At 39.1% G+C, this 22,266-nt stretch overlaps 1 protein-coding gene across 3 annotated transcripts in view; it reads right to left on the reverse strand.

Annotated features, from left to right (window-relative positions):
- Nucleotides 1-21,321, reverse strand: part of LRRTM4 (leucine rich repeat transmembrane neuronal 4) — a 404,243-nt gene extending 382,922 nt beyond the window's left edge. For 2 of the 3 annotated variants that reach the window (XM_014075027.2, XM_087706210.1), the window contains exons 1-2: nt 20,420-21,321; nt 16,551-18,097 (exon numbers count right to left, since the gene is read on the reverse strand). In XM_014075027.2, coding sequence (XP_013930502.2) covers nt 16,551-18,097; nt 20,420-20,423 — 1,551 coding nt within the window. In that variant the 5' untranslated portion in view covers nt 20,424-21,321. Of the gene's footprint in view, nt 1-16,501; nt 18,098-20,419 lie in introns of all 3 variants that reach the window. The other variant, XM_087706211.1, reaches the window with a different exon arrangement.
- Between the last annotated feature and the right edge of the window lie 945 nt (nt 21,322-22,266).

A 22,266-nucleotide genomic window follows, 5' to 3' on the forward strand; every position in this document is an offset into this window, starting at 1 on the left:
ACTCATAAAATATGCAGTACTACCGCATTATAAATATCCAACCATCCAGCAGTATAAAAAAACAACCAAAGTACAAACAAAACGAAACAAAAACCCTTGACATTTTAATCAATCAATGAACTTGATGTCTCTTTGAAAAGACATTGGTCAGTCCAAACATTTCCAATTTTGAAGGATACTCAGAACAAGCCACCCTTCATAGCGGATGTACCTTTCTAGAAAGACTTCTTTGTTTTTTTTTTAAACTTTGTATTCCATTGATTTAAGTACTGATGCAAACTTCATGAGTAAGATCCACCAATGTTGACTCAGAAAAAGAATAATTAAAACAATTAAGCTACAAAGTTGTAATTACAAAAGCAGGCCAAATATTAAACACTATAAAAAGGCAGATGGGATTGAAAGCATGTTATGATACAGTCTTAAAAGCTTGTTTAAAAATTAAAAGCTTTAAACATTGCTTTAAAATGCTTTTAAATAACACATATGATATAGCAGTTGCATAAGAAAAAGTAGACAGAGATATGCTACCACAAGCTATAATGAACTTCAGGAAAATAGAAAATTCAAATATCTTTCCAAAGAATCTATGCAATACATGAGTTTAGTAATATCAGGAATTGTTTCTTTAAAATTGAAGCAGTTTTACCCAAATTCAAACTCTTAAAGTATCAAGTATAGTTCTTAAAATATAAGCAACTAAAATAATTGGAAGCTGTAAATAACAAATCAAATTAATTAAAACATCAATTTTAGATTCAGAGTAAAAGATCTTTTTAATGAAAATTCAAATCTGGGCTGCAAATCTGAAATTCAAGCTATTTAAATGCCTCCTTTCTTATACCAAAACACTTTCCTTTCTGCTTTTGCTATATATTTATTTTTCTCCCGGAGGAAATGGCTAAATGCAATTTGTCTCAAAATGTTAAATAGAAGCAGGCATCCTTTAAATATATGTATATGCAGCTCTTTCACTTGTCCCAACTCTAAAAGGGTGGAGATGGGAGAAGAAGATATGAAAGATATGCTTTCTGAAAGAGAAAGCAATTGTTCATAGACTTCATAGGATATTAGATTATCAGAATAAATTCATACATCTGCTTTGAGGGTCAGAGTATTTATGCAATTTGCCATAGCAATGTGGATGAAAACAACATCTCTGAAGCTTTTAACTATGCCAGTTAATTATAAACAAATTCATTGAGACAATTGGTCTTGGAAAACTACATTTCCTGTGTTCCCTAGCAGCAAAAGGTTCTCCACTATCTGTTGCCATGAAGCTCCCAATTACCCAGCTATGCTTAGCTACTAGTTATATCCCTTGACCTTTGTTTGCTGATGACTAAACGACAGCAAGCATAAAAATCTGGGAGAAGGGGAGGGGGGCAGTGAGCCTAATTGATATTGAGTGTGTGCTGTGGCCATTCTCATAAAATAGCTTCCTTTAAGTTGCATGGTCATCCACTGAATGACAAACAGAAAAGATTGTGAATTATACCATATGAAATCTAGTTTATTTTTGTAACATTTTTTGGGGGGGGGAATAAAGTAGGAAGGTAGGCATATTCCAAAGTGATTAAAAATGTTAATAGAAGCTCTATAAAGTTGAAGATCTTTGGGGGGAAAGGATAACTTTTAAAAATGTGTGCTTTGCAGAATCCTCCCTCCCTCCCTCCATCTCTATCTCAGCCCCTACCTCTATTTCTAAACTTCAATTCGATAAGATTGGAAGCGGACCCTACCATAGCCCGAGAATAACGTTAGGAAGAAGAAGAGTTAGATAAAATTGGGAAGTAGGTCAGGCAGGTGCTAAAGGAATCTGCAAACTGCTCAGCGGGCTCATTTCATGTGAAAAGACAGGAATGCCAGAATTCCCATTGCGTTGGGAGAACTTCCAAGAACAAACGCTGACATCAAATTGAATGAGAACTGGTAGGGGGAAAAATTGCAAGAGGAATTGTCATGCTAAAACGAAATCCCGAAACAATGTTTTGTAGTTTTTTTCTAAGTTGGTGTAGGGTAGATGTATTGCTGCAGCTGCTCTTTTACAAGAGTGACGGGTGGCAGCAATATAGATCTGTGCAAGTATCATGAAGCTCTTCACCGAGATTTCTCAATTTAGAAGCAGAGGAGTGAAATTGCGCATACCTGTTATTTCGGTTCTTCCAACCCATCTTAAAACTACTAATTATCTCTTTCCAGCACAGGCAAGTTGAAAGTAGAAACAAGGCAAAGAGTTTCAAACAGGAAGCTGTTTCACTGTGCATCCTTTCCTCTCAGGAGAAGCAACGAGACATTTACTGGAAAGGTCAACCTTATGGAGGGTTCTGGATTCATTTCCCCAGCAAAGTCATTCATTTTTAAAACAAGGGCAGGGCATTTAGAGCTATACATAGCCTAAGCATTTTTTTTTTCTTCTTTTGCTGCATCTGGTTTAGGATGTCTATTACTGAGAAAAGTTACATGGCAAATACTAAGGTGCAATGGGTCTTCCTGGAGGAAAATTAATTAGATACTTTTTCCTAGCTTCACCAGAAGTCTGTCACAATGTTGGCATTCAGGGCCGTGGCATAGATGTGGAACAAAAGAGCAGAGAATACTCCCATGTCAATACAGACTGTTCCCTTCTTTCAAAATTAATCTCCATCCAATGATAGCAATAGCACTTATACTCCGCTGCACAGTGCTTTACAGCCCTCTCTAAGCAGGTTACAGAGTCAGCCTCTTGCCCCCAACAATCCGGGCCCTCATTTTACCCATCTCGGAAGGATGATGATGATCTCATAATCCTAATTTTACTCTGATACAGTAACAGCCATTAAGCACAAAACTCCCCTCCCTCAAAGGAACTTTATGAGAAGAGCAGGAAAACAAATAGATGAAACATCCTATTATTAGTTGTCATTTTCCTTTTAAAGCTATAGGTGCATTTGCAAGTCTAGGTAAGGGATGTATCTACCCCAGATATTACATTTATTAGTTATTAAGTGGAGAGCCAGTTTGGTTTAGTGGTTAAGGCATGTAACTATAAACTAGGAATACATGAATTCTAGTCTTGCATTAGGCATGAAGACCCAGGGCAATACTTTTCCTTTCAACCCAAGGAAGGAGAAAATGGAAAACTATTTCCAAAATAGTTTATTAAGCATTACAGTTTACAACAATAAAATACAAATTTGAAAAGCATATAAAAGAGAAAAAAAAAGAATATAGTAAAGAAAAATAAAAGAACTATATAAAGGAATGTCTTCTCCTTTCCTCAAGTAAGTATAGATATTTTAAACAACTTATCACCTTCTCTTAAAATACAGATGATCTCTTCTTCCCATATCCCTTCTCATCTATAAACAAATTCATAAAGCCTCATTTTTTCACTCCTGATATCAGCAAAAGTCTGTTAAGGGTTACTAAAGATAACAACATATCTACTTCAGCCTTGAAACAAATAAAATTTAGATTCCTTCCTTTACTGCTGACAATCTTCATCGTTAGTCCCTTCAAATAATGTCCTAGAACATGATGACAAACCTTTTCAGTACCAAGTGCCCAAAAGGGAGCACTTCACATTTGTCAGGGCTGCAACTAGGAAGAGGAGCTGCCCAGGGAGCATGCACGTGCCACAAAATGAACTTCTGGTTTCCAGTGCATGCATGCGCGCCAGCCAGAAAGTCGTCCGGTTACTGCCACCTTTGCACACACACCGATTAGTTGGCTGGCTCGCATGCTCACACCAGAAAATGGAAGACCAGCTCTTCTAGTTTCCAGCACTGCCATGCAAAACAAAGGCCAGCTAATCAGCGCATACACATGCATGACAGAAACCTGGAAGAGGAACAGGTAACATCACACTCGCCAGGCAATATGGCTCCTGTTAGGTGAGCTCCCGGTTGGGAGAGCGAGTACATTCAGTGAAACGTTCTGAGAGTTGTGTTGGAGAACACACAAATCAGCATACAGAGACACTGCAGTTTAAATAGGCTTTTACTTTCATGGAAATAGAGGTATCAGAGTCCATCAAACAACAGTCAAAGTCATACATGGATAATTCAGTCAGTCATCAACGTCTCTCATTAAAGGGATAATCCAAATAACATAGTCCAGTAACATATAATCAGTCCAGTAATCAAGGTTTACTAACAGTTGCAAAACTTACAATAGCTTACGGCACTCAGATCAGATCAGCCCAGCATCTAACGAACAGAGAGAGAGCAGAGCTAACAGTCATTCTGGCTCCCTCTTATGGCTGATTGAGGAAAACAGCACCCAATCACATTTTACAGTATGCTTTAAAGAAACAGTTACAACATTGTTACATGATTTATATATTGCCAACCCAACCATTAGAATTATATTCCTAACAGCTCTGTGTGCCACTTTGGGAACTCATGCCATAGATTCGCCATCACGGTCCTAGAATCTGATTTCTTTACATTTGAGGTTATTTTTTTCTTTAGCAAGACTTTTTTTAAAAATAAATCCACTATAGGAAAGCTGTTCAGATCATTTTTTGTTTGTTATTTACATATTTCTTTTAATTATTTATATGTCCATTTTAATTATTATTTCATACCAATGGCTGGAAAGGGCTTGACTACAAGACAGCACTCAGATTATATTGATTATAGCAGCACAAGAACAGGCACTAAGCACTAGATCAGTGATGGTTAACCTTTTTGCCATCACGTGCCAAATGTGGAAGAGCGTGGGGGGTCATCAGGGGTGGGTTTCAACCGGTTCGCGGAGGTCCCTGCGATCCGGTTGGTCGCCGAACCCGGAAGTAAGTAACTTCCAGGAACGGCGAAGGCCCCCCCCCCCGCGCCCACGCGCGCCCGCTCCTTACCCGGTTTTGCCGAATTCTGCGCTTCCACACATGCGCAGGACGCATACAGCGCCTGCGTGATCCTCCAGGAGCAGCTGGAGCATCGCACAGATGCTAGTACACATGCGTGCGCATGCACGCACACACCGCGCACGTGCGCGAGGACGCCGCCGGCCTTGTTCCAACCGAACCGGTTGGAACGGGGCGAGAAACCCACCCCTGGGGGTCATGCACCCTCCCCCTGTGCCTGTGCACAGAACCCGCACCCTCACCCCTGCTTTTGTCCTGCAATGGCATGGTGGACGCATTTTCCACCCTCCCCAGGCTCCAGAAGCTTTCTAGGAGCCTGGGGAGGCTGGAAATGGCCTGTTTTCTGACTTCCGGGTTGCCCGCAGGGCCATTTTTTTTGCCTTCCGGAGGGAGAAAAACAGCCCTACAGGTAACCCGGAAGTCCATTCCTGGATCTTCCGGTTTGTGCATTGGGCTGTTTTTCACCTTCTGGAGTCTTCAGGGAAAACTCCTGAAGCCTCCAGAGGGAGAAAAACGCCCCAATGCAGAAACCGGAAGTCTATTGTGCTTTGGGTTGTTTTTTGTCCTCCGGAGACTTCAGGCAAGCCTCTGGAGGGTAAAAACAGCTGAAAATGAAGTCCAAAATCAGCTGGCCAGTGCAGGCATGCACTCTGGAGTCGACAGGGCAATGCCTCACATGCCCTAAGAAATGGCTCCATGTGCCATCTGTGGCACGTACCATAGGTTTGCCATCACGGCACTAGATACATAGAAGAGAGATCTATTACACTGAAAGGATTCAAAGTGCACAGTATTCAGAGAGGCCTCAGAAAAGTCCATCACAGGTTATAAGATGCAGACAGGAAGAGCAGGCATTGTATACAGGAATATCTGCACAATGAATGCGCTAGAACCTCCTAGGTCCAGATGGAAGATTCCCTAGAAGGTTGCAGAGAATAAGAGGGTTGAGATCCTGTGTTACTTCTAGACCCAGATAGACAAATAGATACTGGTTAGATCAACTGGACATTGTCTATGAACAAGGACAGAAGACAACAAAGCCAAAAGACTCCAGCAACCACAGGAGAAGGGAGGATGAGAAACTGGAGAAGTACAAGGGCTTGAAGAAGGAACTGTAGAGAATGTGGAAAGTAGGCAGTGATGGGATTCAGCCAGTTCTCACCACTTCGGGAGAACCGGTTGTTAACTTTCTGAGCTGAACTGTTTTTTGGAAGAATCATTAGGGCAGAGAACCGGTTATGAAATTATTTGAATCCCACCACTGAAAGTAGGCCACTTTAAAGTGGCCCCAGTAGTGGTAGGAGTACTTGGGACTGTGACTCCTGAGCTGGGAGAGGGGCTCCAACAGACCCCAGGAGCAACATCATACCTCTTTGTCCAGAAGCCTGAAGTATTAGGAATAGCTAAAATACTCCACACAACTCTCTAACTCCCAGGCCTCTGATGGAGGACTTGAGATTGAGAACTCCCATAGGGGTGAGAAAGGAATTTTTTTAAAATAAGAGACTGATTTGAGGGCACTAAAACTATAACTATGAATAGAACTATTTGTGGAGATGGGTAGCTAAGAAAATCAAATTAGTAAACACAAAAAATTAACCTTGACTAATTATGCAACATTCTAAACATTAAAAAGAACAACTGTAGCTTTTCCTGGAATTGATAAGGGAAACTTCTAAAATCATAAAAGGTGTGGCTTTCAAGAGCAAAATGAGTAGTACTTTCAACAAACAGACGATACCTTGTTTCTAGAGACATCTCTTTCATTCTCCTTTGCCACCTAATCTGCCTGAGGCAGGCCAATTTTCAAGATAAATATCATTAAAAATTGGCTGCCATATATATTTCACTTGTGTTATATTATAATTGTTTTTAATTGTTTTAGGTTCAGTGCCCAGAGCTACTTGCTTAAGATGGGCGGCTATAGAAAAGCAATAAACAAACAAGAAAACCAATGAATCAACTCTGAAGCACATATAAGTGTCACCTGACATCATTTTTTTAAAAAAAATCCCATTTTAAAATTAAATTATAGTTTATAATTTAATAAATTTCAGATAAGTGACTGTCCAGTCTCTTCTTAAAAATTTACAGTGATGAAGTACCCACAACTTCTGATGGCAAGCTGTCTCACTAGTTAATTGTCCTCACTGTTAGGAAAGCCTCAATTCTTCTCTCCTTGATTACTTTCTATCCAGTATTTCTTGCCCTGCCCTCTGGTGCTTGGGAAAATAAGTTAACCCGCTCCTTTTTGTGGCAGGCTCTCAAATATTGGAATACTGATGTCATACCAGTGGTGGGTTTCAAAAATTGTTCGAACCTACTCTGTGGGTGTGGCCTCCTTTGTGGGAGTGGCTTGCCACCCATGTGACCGGATGGGAGTGGCTTGCTGCCCATGTGACCGAATATGAAATTATGAATTAGTACTTAGGTCGGTCCAAGTAGCTATTCAGAAGTTAGTGGTTAGAAGCAATTGTAAAGCAAGATATGGAATTAAAACCAGAAATATTTTGTTGGCTATTTGAAAGGGAGTATAATATATATTTAATTTTACACATGTTAGCAGCTGCTGGAATTGTGTTTGCACAACAGTGGAAAAACAGAGATATGTAAATGAATAAATATTACAATGTGCAGGAATAAATAAATTGACAATTAAAATCAAGAAGGCTTCGAATACTTTTTCACGTGGGATTGGTTTTAGCAATTGCCAACTAACGGAAACAGAAATTAGAAATCCAAAAGTATGAAAGAAAACACCAATTATGTAAGGAAAGATCCCTAAAATGTATAAGGAAATATTACTAGATCATTATTAACGCGTAGATAACTGCGGGACATTACACACCCACCAGTGGTGGGTTTCAAAAAATTTTGGAACCTCTTCTGTAGGTGTGGCCTGCTTTCCGGGTCCACTGGTGGAACTTCTTCTAACTGGTTCGGTAGATTTGATGAACCGGTTCTACCAAATAGGTGCAAACTGGTAGGAATCCACCTCTGTGTCATACTTATATTCAAATACATCATGTTATCATGTTCCCCCTAGTCCTTCTTTTCTCTAGACTAGCCAAACCCAAATCCTGCAACTGTTCTTCATGTTTTAGTCTCCAGGCCTTTAATTATCGTAGTTGCTCTTTTTTGCAGACTTTTCCAAAGTCTCAACATCTTTTTTGTAATGGGATGACCCAAACTGGATGCAGTATTCCAGGTGTGGCCTTACTAAGGCTTTATATAGTAGTATTAATACTTTACATGATTGATTCTCTGTTTATACAACAAGAGATTGTATAGGCTTTTTTGATTGCTACTGCACACTGCTGGTTCATGTTTCAGTGATCAGCCACTAGGACTCCAAGGTCACTCCCTCAGTTACCATTTTTGAGTGTGGTTTCACCTAATCTGTACTTGTACCTTTGGTTTTTTTGGCCCAGGTGTAAAATTTTGCTTTTCTCCACGTTAAATTTCATTTTGTTGGATAAGGGCCATTGTTTGAGTCTGTCAAGATCTTTTTGGATCCTAAGCTTGTCTTCTGGGGTATTGGCTATTCCTGCTAGTTTATTGTCATGTGATTTTATATGAGAAATTAGGCAATAATTTAAATTATACAGGGCCTTACATATAGTATACGCATGCATGCATATGAATTGACATCCTGTATCAATAGTAGGATGCTAAGATTATATATGATCCATCTCAAAGCAACAATTTAACTGAAAAAAAGTCAATTTAGAATTGTCAGTCTGTATTTCTAAATCAATAGAAAGAAACTGAATTGATCCAATTCAGAAATTAAATTTGATCAGGGAAATGGGATGTTTTATGCATGCCCCAAAGACCCTCAAACTGTCAGATTAATTTCAATTTGACGACTCAATCCAAATCAATAATTCAATTCAGAAAGTCAATTTGATTTGGGGATTCAATCATATACCTGCCGAACTGAATCTCCTAATTGAATATTGGTATAGTCCTAACCCTAGTATGTATTTTGCATTACAAAATTACATATTACATAAAGGCCAAAAAGAGGAAAAAAAGGTGGGGGGAAAGGAGATGTAAATTTTCCTAGCATGGCTAGGATCTCTGGGAACATAGTGGTCTGCTTGCTTTTTGCTATTAGAAGACTTTTCGTTTTCAAGAGAAAGAGAGAGGATTAGAAATCATTCTCAAGTTAATGCAGAAAATAATACTTATTCTCATACAATTTGTCTGTTGGTCTCTTGGAAAGAGTATGTGTGTGTCTGTGTGTGTGTGTGTGTGTGTGTCTGTGTGTGTCTGTGTGTCTGTGTGCTGAAGGCGTATCACCTGTCATGCTTCCACAGCTGGAAACAATGATTTCTTGCAGAACCTGTGTCATATTTTTGAGAGACTTCAGTTTTTAGGAAACACCTTCTCTTTAGGTGAAATCAGGCTTCACGACAAATAAAGGCAGCAGATGCTCCAGTTATGTGCTCAACGGCACTATTTCAAAAATAAACTGAAAGCCTTCTCTTTCTCAGCAGCATCCACTCTTCCATCCAAACCAAACAGCAAATGGCAAAAAGAAAAAAGCTTTTCCCACAAATTCAAATCTAATAAACCCACTCCTCCTCTTTCTTGCAACACCTTAGATTTAATGTGTGGTCTTCTCCCCTGCCACACAAATTCAGAAGTGTCCTTCTGCCGCTGTCTCTTTGCTGTATCAATTGACAAAAGAGGAATTATCTGAATCAAAAGCATTGTTCTAGGCAAGACATTCAATTTTATCACAGAAATTCTCACTGGCACATGACTGTTACAGTTTCCCCCATCTTAATATTTTTTTTAACTTCAGTCCATGTCTTAATGTTGTTATTTTGAAATAACCTACAATTAGGACATAACCTGAGGCTTTGATAGCAGGCATATTTGTGGTACAATAAAATCAAGGCTAATGTGGATTTTAAAAAGCATTATGTTAGATGTCCATATTGAGAATGTGGAATAGATATGAACCCAGGTTGTGCCTGAAACACGCTTTTGTGATTCATAGCACCAGAAGATTTTATAGACAAACAATAGGCAAAATAAGAAGACTTGGCTCTGATGTGGAGGCTTTCAACATAAAACAATCTTACTAGAGTTTTACATGCACATAGTAAACTTCATAAAAATATATCTTTTGACAGCATTGGTCAAAATACACCACTGGTATATTAAAACATTTCTATCAGTCTGTGCCTTTTTTCTCTCGTTTCTTTATATTTTTCTCATAGAACATAGAATAATAGGGTAGGAAGGGAGCTTAGAGTTTTCTAGTCTAACCCCTTCCTCTACATCAGGGGTGTCAAACTCACGTTGTCATGGAAGCATCATGTGATGCATCAGGACATTTGCCCCCCCCCTTCGCTAAACCGGGCTTGGGTGTGGCCAGCATGTGACACATCCAGCCCATGGGCAGGGAGTTTAAGAGCCTTGCTGTATACTATTTCGAACGAATGAATGTCCAGCCTCTTCTTGAACACCTCCAGTGATGGAGCACCCACAATTTCTGGAGGCAAAGTGTTCCACTGATAAATTGTTCTAACTGTCAGGGAATTTTTCTTAATTCTATATAGTATCTCTCCTTGATAAGCTTCCATCTGTTACTTCTTGTCCTGCCCTTAGGTTCTTTGACGATAGGATGACCACTTTTTTTCTGTGACAGCCTCTGGAAGATTTGTTAAGAATATTTCCTCCAAGTTCTGTTTTCCTAAAGTTTCTCCCCTAATGTTACTCTTGCATCCAACCATGTTCATCATCTTTCATAGGCCATGTTTATTTGGTCCATCCTATTGGAGTCCTTCAGTCAACCACATCCTTCTCCAAATTATAGCAGCTAAACTTCCTGATACGCTTTAGTCAATGTCATTTCTCTGCGACTTGAGGTAATTTTAGGGAGTTACTGTTGCCACCTGATATAAATCCTCAAATAAACCTGAAATATACAAATCCTCCCATTCAAAGAGTGATCTTTAAAGAACAGCTGATATCAGATGATTGATAATGAAAAAGATTTATTCTTAAAAACGAAGTTTCTCTGGTCTTTACACAGCAGTCAATTTTCATCCAATCTTTTCTTTTTAAAGGTTACAGAATTTTACATCATACAAAACGAAAGTTTTTTTATCCTACTAATTTATTATTGTTCCCCTTCTTCCAATATGAACATGAGCAAAATAATTGTTCATATCTAAATGCCATAAAAGGAATTCCAAATATCTTCCTTTGGCCATTGACCTATTACATCAACAAACCATATGATGTCAACTGTTTTCTTGGAATCAAGACATTTACATTCTTGTGCTATGGTTATTTTTCTTAGATTCCCTGAAATGAATTAAGTTCAGGATCATGTCAAAAACACTAGTGGTAAGGTCTACCTCAACTGCACATCTACAGAATCCAATGAGTACTGAAATAGACTCATCTTAGGAGAGAGTTCATAGGATGGCTGTCAGCTGGGAACAGATAAACAGATTAACCTACTCTCTCCATATCTCTCCATATCTTTCTCAAGTTGAGTTGAAAGTCTTTCTCTCTTTATTCCAAATTAACAGTGTTAATGTAAGTTTATTCCTATATTCCCAATTCACTTTAAAAAGATTAAGCCTGTTTGACTTTGTCCTGCTAGAAGAAAGTTATATATCAATCCTGCAGAAATCAAGGATTCATGATTGCATATACCGTAGCTCTCACAATAGATTTAGATGTCACCATCTTCCAAAAATTGCCATTAATTGTAATTTTTAAATGTGATAATTAGTAAAATAAGTTACAGACTAGATTCCTGATTTCCTGATTTATTGTTAAAATGAAGTTACATCTGATTCCACTCATTTCTTTGTGGTACCCATTCAAGGGAATTAAATTTCAAGAGTCAAACGTAACTTTTCTATAATCCTTGGAAATCAAAATCAGTGACATTTCATTTCATTATTAAAGTCATAGGACTACAACTACCAAAACTCTTATGTGCTTTTTTTAAGGGAAATATATCAGAAATAATGACAATTAAACTTGAATTCAAAGTAGAGGAATATGAATCATGTGAACCCAGAAATTGATTCAGCATTGAACTTTTGAAAAATACAAACTGGAGCATGGAACTTAGCAAATTTGTAAATATCTGTTTGCTAACAGATAAACAAATTAAATTTGCCAGTGCACCCTGGGAGTTCAGCTAGTGAGAAAAAGTAAAAACAGACCTACTTGCATTGTAACAAAAGTGTTACAGCAATATGTGGGCTAAAGATTCCACTTGATCTATAAAGAGGGGTATTTTCTGGAAATGCTTTTTCATCACTGCTGTTGGCAACGTATCAAAACATTTTAATAATAATGGTTTTTCTTAATTTATGGACTCCTGTGAGTAAAGATAAAGCTACTGTTTTAAAACCTAGTAAGTCAATGGCATTGTTTTACATGATTCATTAAAATTTCAATGTAACCTGTGAAATAGACATAACATAGTTAAAGTGAAGCTTTTTTTAAAAAAACCAACCAATCAGTTCTAAGATGCCCAAGCAAGAAATATTCTGACCCATTTATGAACATGGAAGAAATGCCTTCATTCAATTGGAATAACTATCCCATCCAGCGGGATCCCAAATGTTAAATGGAGTCTGACTATCAAAAGATGGCTTATACAGGTATTCCTCAACTAATGACCACAAAGTTCTTAACTGTGAAAACAGTGACAAGTCACTTTTTCAGTGCTGTTGTAACTTTGCATGGTCACTAACTGAACTGTTGTATGTCAAGGACTACCTGTACCTAATATATATTTTTAGAACATGGAGGAAGAATTTGGGGAAGTCCAGAAGCCAGAAACTACCATCCTACCGTGTTTCCCCGAAAATAAGACAGGGTCTTATTTTCTCTTCCCCCTCCCCGAAAAAAAACGCTTGGCCTTATTTTTGTGGAGGTCTTATTATTTTTGAGGTGCAGGAGGTGATGAGCATGGTCACCTCATGGCTGCTGCTGTGTTGCAATATTTTGGGGGAGGGCTTATTTTCAGGGGGGGCTTATTTTAGTGCATGTGCTCAAAAGCCCGATTGGGCTTATTATCCAGGGAGGCCTTATTTTTGGGAAACAGGGTAGTATCCCTCTGTTGAAGGGTGTTAATAATTCACTGTCTGGAAGGCCATTCCTGCTAACAATAAGCAAGCAAGCAAGCAAATGTAATCTAACTTCGGTCTGCTTGGGATAGCAACAGTATGGTTTGTTTTAAAGAACTGATTCAGTGAGAAGTTAATGTCACTAGTCTTCTTCAGTGACTTCAACATGGTTATTAAGCAGAATCTCTTACACATTTCTTTTGCCACTCCTTTGCAACCACAATGCTAATGAACTCCATGTGGACAAGATTTAAGGCTTTAGAAGGCCAATGTTCAGGAGCAAATTATTGACCAAGTCTCTGAATTGAAACAATAGAAACATTTCATTATTGGTTGTGATAGAGATTTTTTCAGTTGTAAATTAGCTTTGCCTTAATCAAGTGGATTGTATCTATGTACACCTTTTTCTCTACAGAGCTCCAAATTTCTTTGGAATTGTGAGAAATCATTTGCTTCTTTCTTACATTTTATTTTCTCTTTGCTGTGATGATACTACAAAAACTAATCCCTAATTTTATTACTTTCACCTCCTTCTTCCTTTAATTGGGAATATTTGAATTACAGATATTTTTAGATGTTAGATGTTTTTAGATGTTTATATTGACTGGGTCAGTTAATTTCACCTTGGATGTTCCCACAATTTATTTGGTATCCTATGAGAATACAGCAATTTATTGGTCCTGTTCATACAATCTATTTATCCAAATCTTCAAATCCATGTTTTGATGGTTCTAAGATAGTCACACTAACTAAAAACCATCATTTTGGAAGTACAGAATCCTCACCTAGTTTCTCTTAGAAATTCCTAGTCCTGCTAGAATTCTATTAGCAAGACTTTAATAAAATTAGCTCTTTTTCATTGGCTAGATTAGGAAATGGTAGGTGGGAATATGGCCACTTTTAAGAGGAAAAATAAAGAGTTTATTGTTTTAATTTATTTAAAATAATGTCTTTACTGGTCCTCAATTCAAAGCTATATATTTGTATGGAAGATAGCTTTCCGTGGACTCAAATATAATCTGCAAAGACCATTTGCTTCTATAAATACATACATACATAAAAAATAAAAAAATAAGATGGCTCTTATTATTATAACCATCAAGGAACTTGTAAATACCCCCCCCCCAACCCTGAAGACTTTTTGGTAATGACTCACTAATGTAAGACTTAATTTTATTTACAGATATATTAGTTTCTATATTGTATTACTAATATTGTAATTTATTCAATATACTGAAAATTATTTCTAGAGTTCAGTTGCATAGAAGTAGCTTCCACAATTCATAAATAAATACATTTAGCTGGAAATGGGTTTACAGATTGTTTTTGAAGGGCATCAAAACCAGGTAGTGAGATCTTCGGATTATATTACTATTTCCTTGAGTGTGACATTAATGGAAATAACTACACCCTTGTAACTTCATCCTTTAGGGGTTGAACAGAGAATGGGGGAATAACTTCATACTGCTCCAGACGTTCATCATAAAAAAATCAGAATTCTTTTCTCATATAAAAGCTATTGATGTTCTATTAGAAAATGGAAATTATCCCTACATTATGTTTCCTAGTCTTTGCTTGGATGTATGACAAATGAAAACAACACACTAGCGTACTTGTGCCATTTTTAGTTTATGAAAAAATGATAAACCAGGATTTATAAATCAAAAGAAATTAGAACCAAGAAAACCCTATCAAATTCAGAGAAACCTACTTTTGAGAAGGCATAGCCCAAAACAATAAATGTATATTTGATTGTTAAATTATATGTCTCATTGCCATAGAAAAGAAACATCTGTCAGACTTCCTATATTTCCCCTAGGATAGTCTATGTTTTTTCTTTAGTCAATAGGAACACTTTAAACTTCTTCTCAAGCAGAGCAACTGATGTGATTTGAGCATAACCAAAGCCCAGCAAAGTCATATCCAATGATCCATTGAATTCACTAGACTCTAATAGGGATTTATCAGCTTGTTTTGGACTCTTCAGGAGTTGTAAATATGTTTCTGAAGAAACTAAATTAGACTGATGGGAATATCCTTTCTCAACAAGTAGAAAAATAATTAAATTCCACTGCCCCTACATTATTTATTTAAAAAAACAATGGATATATTAATTAAAGTCAAAATGGAAAAAAAATACAGTGAAGCAAGTTAATACTTTCAATGCAATTACAATTGCCATTCTATTGAAATACTCCTAGAAATTAAATCCAGTAGTATGGGAAAGCAAAGGAATCACCATTGTAATATGCTCAAAGCAGGTTTTCTCCTAGGTATTGGAAATTCTCATTTAAATTATGTGTTCTGATTCAAATAATCAATCTGATCTTATCTGACACTTCTAATTGATTTGGAATATAAAGTTGATTGGATTCTCCAATCAATTCAGAAAAGCATCAGAAAGTATACATTCAAATGGCTGAATTGATGAAAGGCATTGGATTTGATTCAGCAGTTCAACGGAGAGTGTCCGGCTTATTTGGAAGGTGCATTCATTTGCACTGTCTTTAAATTGAAGTGCCTTTTAATGTAACAAGATATCAAAGCGTAAGAGCAATCTATCTTGGCAAATTTTGGGCACAGGCTTCATAGTATAATCCATATTCTGGTCAGAAGCAGGTTGGATTTTCAGGAAAGACAATTAGAAGGATTGTAAATCCTGCAGCCGCTCAAGTCAAATAACACCTCCCACCCTGTCCCCATGCTGCCAAGAACCATAAGTAGAGTACACATTATTCGTCTTCTCTCCTCCCATCCTGTTTGCAACAGCCTTCTGTGAAGCAGTGGGTCCTCAGATGCTCTTTCTCCCATCCTTGGGAGAACAGCAACATATCCTCCCATCCTCTCTACATAGCCTATTCATAGCTGAACCCAACCTTCCAACTGATATAAAATAATTATCCTCAAATGAAATGGTAGTGGAGAACCTGCCTTTCCCCAGCAAATACATTTTAAAGGAATTCTTTGATTTCAGCATTAACCATCCACAAAAGGCCATATTTAAACCCTACTTTATTCATCAAGAAAGAATGAGTACCTTGATTATCCACCTTCCTTACATGTCCAGGAAGTGACATGTAATGAGATATTCTTAACATGCATGAGGGATCAGGACCAAAATTCAGGGGAAGGGGAGAGTCTGCATAGTAAGCTATTTAGAATTTCATTTGAACTAGAACAAGAGAAAAAAGTTAACTTTTCTGCCAGAAAGCCAATTTTTTACGGTATAACACAGCCTCCCCTTTGTTGTTGTTATCTCAAAATATAAAATCATGATAGAAGTAACCCTAACTTTTAACCAGCATCAAATAGCTAAAGCTATACCCAGGGGACTTTCCTGATGCTGTTCATCCCAAACTCATTTTTATTCTTAAACTAATACCTTTCAAGTCTGAATTCTTGAAAGTTAGACACCATGACTTCCCTGACTGTTGCAATTTCATTAATAACCTTTCACCCCAAAGGAACCCCAAAGCAAGAAGACTCATTGATCTTTCTAGGGATTAGAGTCACCTCAAGAGTGTCAAACATTTACCTCTCCTTCCCAGCAGCAGAAATGGATTTAGGAGGATCATGGTTCATACCTCACATTCCCTGGAGCCAGAAATGGTATAGGTGCAGGGTCCAGATCCATTAACCGATACATCCATGGTCTCAGAGTTTGTTGGCTTGTAGTCCACATAATACTCCTGTAAAGGGGAGTTCATTTGCCTCTCAGATTCTCGGGCTTTTTTCCTACGCCTTTTCATGAGGGAGTGTTGCTGGAGCTGTTTCATGCTGGCTGGGTAGCGTTTCCACGAAACATAAATGACCAACAGAATCATAGCCACGGAAAGAAAAAGGGCAACACTTCCAGCAATTATTTTGTGAAAGGAAACATGCTCATATTCTGGTTCTGGTCCAGATGTTGGGAAATCTGGAGAAGGGCTTGGTGTAAATGATGTTGGCTCATAGTCTTCCACTTTGGGAATGGTGGGTTTTGGAATAAAGATGGGTCTCTGCTGGGTTTTAGGGACCTGGTAAGGTTTTTCAGTGACCACCACTGGGATTTCTGCACAAATGTTGTAGGTTTCTACAGCATCGCTCACTTTTTCACCCTGAATATGCTTAGGGCCTGCGCAAATCATGGTACTTTCTTTGTTTCCCTTGAAGTTTTTAAGCCAGTTAAACAGAGGGCAAATGCTCCGGGTACATTCCCACATATTTCCAGAAAGAGTAATAGATATCAAAGAAATCCAGGCATTGACAGTCTCCTGAGAGATGTTAGTAAGCTTGTTGGAATCCAAGTTGAGCTTCTGCAAGTTTGGCAGGCACTGAAATGTCCCAGGTTCAATCCCTGCAATGTCATTTCCCGATAAATCCAAATTGTGCAAAGAACTCCAAGTCCAGGTCAACCCTTGGCTTAAGGATCGGATCCTATTCCACTGTAAGTAAATTGAGCGGAGATTAAAGAGACGAGGAAAGTGAGCGAAGTTGATCTTAGAAAATTGGTTGTGTTCCAAGTGGAGCTCTGTGAGCTTCAAAAGGCCAGCAAAGGCATTGCGAGATAAACTCCGCAGACGATTGTAGCCTAAATCCAGAAAATCAAGGTTGCGACAATCTTGGAAAACCCGAATAGGAACCGTTTTCAATGAGTTGGATCGTAAGTGCAAGATCAGGAGCTTGCGAAGACCTTTAAACTGCTCTGACTGAAGCACTTGTAGCTTATTGTAAGACAGGTCTAGATTGCGTAGGTTGGGGACTGGGTGAAATGTTTTATTGTGAAGGTGCGTAATTTTGTTGGAGCTTAGAATTAATTCCTTCAGCCTTCGGATGCCTTGGAAGGCATCCTCATCCACTGAAGCGATGTAGTTATGATCAAGATAAAGCCATATGAGTTGGTGTAGGCCGGCAAACTGATTTGGCTTGAGCTTCTGGATGCTGTTGTAGCGTAACGATAAGCCTTGAGATCCTGCAGAAATGTTCTGAGGAATGTCTCTGAATGCATGGGATTCACAGTACACAATTTTGCCATCACATCTGCAGTTCTTGGGGCAAGCTCGCTGAGCCCCACTCAACGTCACAAACAGCACAGTAGGAAGGAGAACAAACACTGCACTCATGCCTCTCAGATGCTTAATTACATGGAAACCTACAATATGAAGATAACAAACATACATCGTGAGGCCACTCAAATCAGAATCACAGTATTCACCATCAGGATTTCAAATAACAAATAAAAGAGTTGAATTCAAAACACGATGCCTTGCTTCCATGCAGTTCAACACCCCCTCTGTATGTGTGTGTGAGAGAGAGGGGGGGAGGAGAAAGGGAGAGAGGGAGAGGGAGAGAGAGAGGGAGGGTGGGAGGGAGGGAGGAAGAGAGAGAGAGAGGGAGGGAGGGAGGGAGGGAGAGAGAGATTAGTGTTTTACATAGAGATGTTTGCTATACTGACTCTATTTTCCCAATGTTTCCTTTTCCCTAACTAGCCAACATATGCAACCAGACTATATTTATTCATTTACCTCTGGGTGATTTATGACCTTTGTTGACAAATTAAGTTCCCCTTCCCATTTTTAACTCATAGCAACATGCTATGATGCACATAGCCCAAATACCCTTATCATTAGGATGTTGTAGATTTTATACTAAGCATATTTGTCAAGTCACTGTGAAGTAGGTTTTGGGAAGAGAATTCACCCAAGCTTGAATTGTTAAATATTCTTAAATCAGTAAAAGATTTCTTCATAAACTAGCTCACAAGTAGACATCTCCTGGGCCCTTCAAGAGATGCACAGATGACCTTAAAAATATGTGTTAATGTAGCGTGACAAATAGAAGTTAGAAAAATTGGAGAGAGGGGAGAAAAAGCAGACGGTAAGATAATTTATTTCATGTGAGCTAAGCATAATCCAAGCAGACAGGTATGAATGCCTTATGTGTCAAATCTTATGTATGAAAAAATCTAAGGATGATAAATAGCAACGACAAGGAACTTCTGGATATCATAATAAAATGCATGTGGTCATCAGACATACTTTCATATCTTGACACATAACAGCTAACATAATTATATTACTTATTCATGTATTTTAATATACAGTAGCACGTTTTTATTGTTTTAGCAACCACATTTCTCCTATAATTACAGCCATGCACAGCCAATATTTATTTTGGGTAAAAGGTGGGAGAATGTTATCACTTTAAATTAATAATAAACATGAATTGAACTCCATCCCAGATAAAGCAAAACAAAAGTGAATTTCCCTTCTCTTTTTCCAGTTTTAGTTCTGATAGTCGACATTTAACATATGTAGCAGAAAACTTATTTTATAGTCATCCTTCTGAGCTGCTCACCCTTTCCATGTTCTCTGAATAACTACGTGAGTCTTGGGAGAACTAAGCTACATATAGGCTTAGGGTTCTAAAAAATAAGGGGAGAAATTGGACCTTGTTCTAGTCTTGAGATAAGCTTCAAAAGTATAGCTTTGCAGAGTTGTAGCCTTTCTGGTCATTTGTTTTGCACCCTTCAATCAGGAATTCTGGAAAAGTATTGTTTTCTTAATAGTAAATAATATTACTAGGTTGGGGGAAAGAAGGTGAAAAAATAGCCAAATAAGCCGTTGTTTTATTCAGTGTTTATTTGAGTGGAGGGCAAACTGTCCAATCCAAAGAGCTTTTGACTGTTTGTCTCCGACACGTTCATTTCAATGGCAAGATTCTTCCTTTCCTTCCTTCATTTAAATTCTGATCTTTTCTCATTGCCTGATGCCAGGAGGAGCAACAGCAGAAACATATTCCAACCTACACATGGAGGGGAAAAATATAATTCTGGCACATTTGGAGGAGGTTTCTGGAAGGAGGGAAAGAGAATCTCTAAAATAGGTGTTGGAGATTTAACTGTTTCTTTTGGAGGATGGTGCATGCATGTATATGAAGGATATCAACTTAGTTCTCGGGAGCAGGTTCATCAGCAAATGCCCCCCCCCTCTTCAACAGAGGGTTGAGGATCTGGATTTATCATTACCTTAAAAAAATTCTTAAGACACAAATCTGAGCAAATCCTAAATGGGGAGGAAGCATAGATTGAATAGAAGGGCACCAGGGGACTGGAAGAAATGGCAGAACTGGGTGGGGGTTGGGGGGAGTAAATAAAGAGAGAGGAAGAAGAATCAAACTGTTTTGGTCTGTATATCTGCCACTAATAATGGAGTAAGGGTGTTCGTCTGGGGATTAAAGATTTCCCAAAGCACCAGAGGGGAGAGTAAAGGATGGGATGAGGCAGAAGGCAGAATCTATATAAAAGTAGCTTGCGTGAGTCACCTAAGCAAAAGGAACGCAGTTATTTTGATGGGTTTTCTTCTCCAGCAAATGTGCAGGCAAAAGATGTGTACACACACACACACACACACACACACACACACAACCCTCAGCCCTGGGCGCAGCTGCAGCCTTACAAAAAAAGTTCACTTACCCATCGTTCCCTCATCTGCAATTGTATCCCGCTTCTTCTTCCAGATGTTGCTTGTTGCTTGGAATAACCGGGGAGCTTGATAGTTGTTGTGGTGGTTGTTTCTTCCCCACCCACCCCCCCTTTCAAGCCGGTCCTTTTCCTTTAAAGCATGGTGTCACACAGATTAGCCCAGCTGCTACCTACTTCCATGCCATCCAAGTGGATGCCAGGAACCTACACAAAGTTCCTGAGAGGGAGGGAGGGAGGAAGGAAGGAAGGAAGGAAGGAAGGAAGGAAGGAAGGAAGGAAGGAAGGAAGGAAGGAAGGAAGGAAGGAAGGAAGGAAGGAAGGAAGGAAGGAAGGAAAGGTTAGGGAATGGGGGTACTGGAATGTAGGGGAGACAGGGTGAGGGGGAAGAAAGGAAGGAAGGAAGGAAGGAAGGAAGGAAGGAAGGAAGGAAGGAAGGAAGGAAGGAAGGAAGGAAGGATGGAAGGAAGGAAGGAAGGAAGGGATAACCTAATCTCGGAAAGCCATGGAGCGCCTCGCCTGGACCCTTGGCATCAATCGTCCAGCCTTTCGTTGGAGCTCGAGAGGACCATGGAGGCGAAGCAACTTCTCAGCCAGGGGGAGGAGGGGGAGGACGAAAAGGCCGCGAAGTGTCCTCTTGCTGCAAGACAGCCTCCTCAGTCGGCTGCCTCTCTCCATCCCCAAGCACAGCGACCCATTCCTTCAATCCAGCTGTCAAAAAAAATGGGTGACTCCTCGGGGTCTCGTCTCCAAGATTTTGCCCTCCTTTCTTCGTCGCTTCAAAAGCTAGTTTTTACCCATGGAGGCGCTCGGGTTCCAAAGAGTGTGAACGTGTGTGTGTGCGCGCGCGCGAATGTGCCCCTGTGTTTGCGCGCGCCTGTATTTTCTGGAGCCCTGTGCTGCGCGCGCGAGGTTATTCTCCACAATCAATCTCCCCCCCCCTCTCTCTTTCTCTCTCTACCTCTCTCTCTCTCTCTCCCACCCCCTCCTCTTCCTCTTTTTTCTTCCCTCTTTCCCAGACACAGATGAAATGCTTAGGAGCTTGTTGGTGCTAATGTTCTACTTTGCGATACATTGAGTGCCCTCCACTGGAGAAAACGGATCACATATTAAAAGCACGAACTAGTGAACGGGTTGGCATTGCTATGCAGGCTCCCTTTTGCGCGGAGAAAATTAAAGATGCAGGAGTGTAATTTCTCACAGCTGCCCCCTCTGCTGAATAAGCTTCTCCACGCCGTGGTTGCCGTGTTTATCCTTTTAAAAATAATTTAGCTCGAGCTTCAGAGAGAATTCTTCACACAATACCAAAACAACTTTGAGCACATTTTCATTGCCCTTAGTATTTTGATTACAGTGTAATCCAGTGACGTGCAGTCACTAGAGGCAGGGGAGGCGAGGCCTCACCAGTCTCCTGAGGGAAAGGAAACTATTTTCAAAATAATTTAAAAGGCCAAGGTAGTTGCTCCCAGACTCTAATCCCAGAGAACCTTTTTTTTCAGGAGGCAACTGGACTTTCTTGTTTTCCTATGGAGATTTTTCCTTCTCATCCATTCAGAGTTGAAGAAGCTTGGAAGAGAAGGGAAATGTCTTTAAAGAAAAAAAAAACAAAGAAAGTCCAGCTTTCTCCTGAAAAAGCATCTTTGGGACAACCATGACCTGGATTGCTGAGAATCTCCATAGACATTTGACAATGTAAAATCCAATTAGGATTTGGCCAAGAGACCACAGAGAAAGCCAAGGATTGTAGTTTAGATAGGGAAATTGAAAAGAAGACAATGGAAATGACTTTCTTAAGGTTAATTCCAAGGTTCCTTGAAAGGAATACTAATATATCTATAGTT

The sequence above is a fragment of the Thamnophis sirtalis genome, unplaced genomic scaffold, assembly GCF_051295495.1.
Source record: "Thamnophis sirtalis isolate CommonGarterSnake01/CBP01778 unplaced genomic scaffold, rThaSir2_p1.2 scaffold_2, whole genome shotgun sequence".
NCBI lineage: Eukaryota > Metazoa > Chordata > Lepidosauria > Squamata > Natricidae > Thamnophis > Thamnophis sirtalis.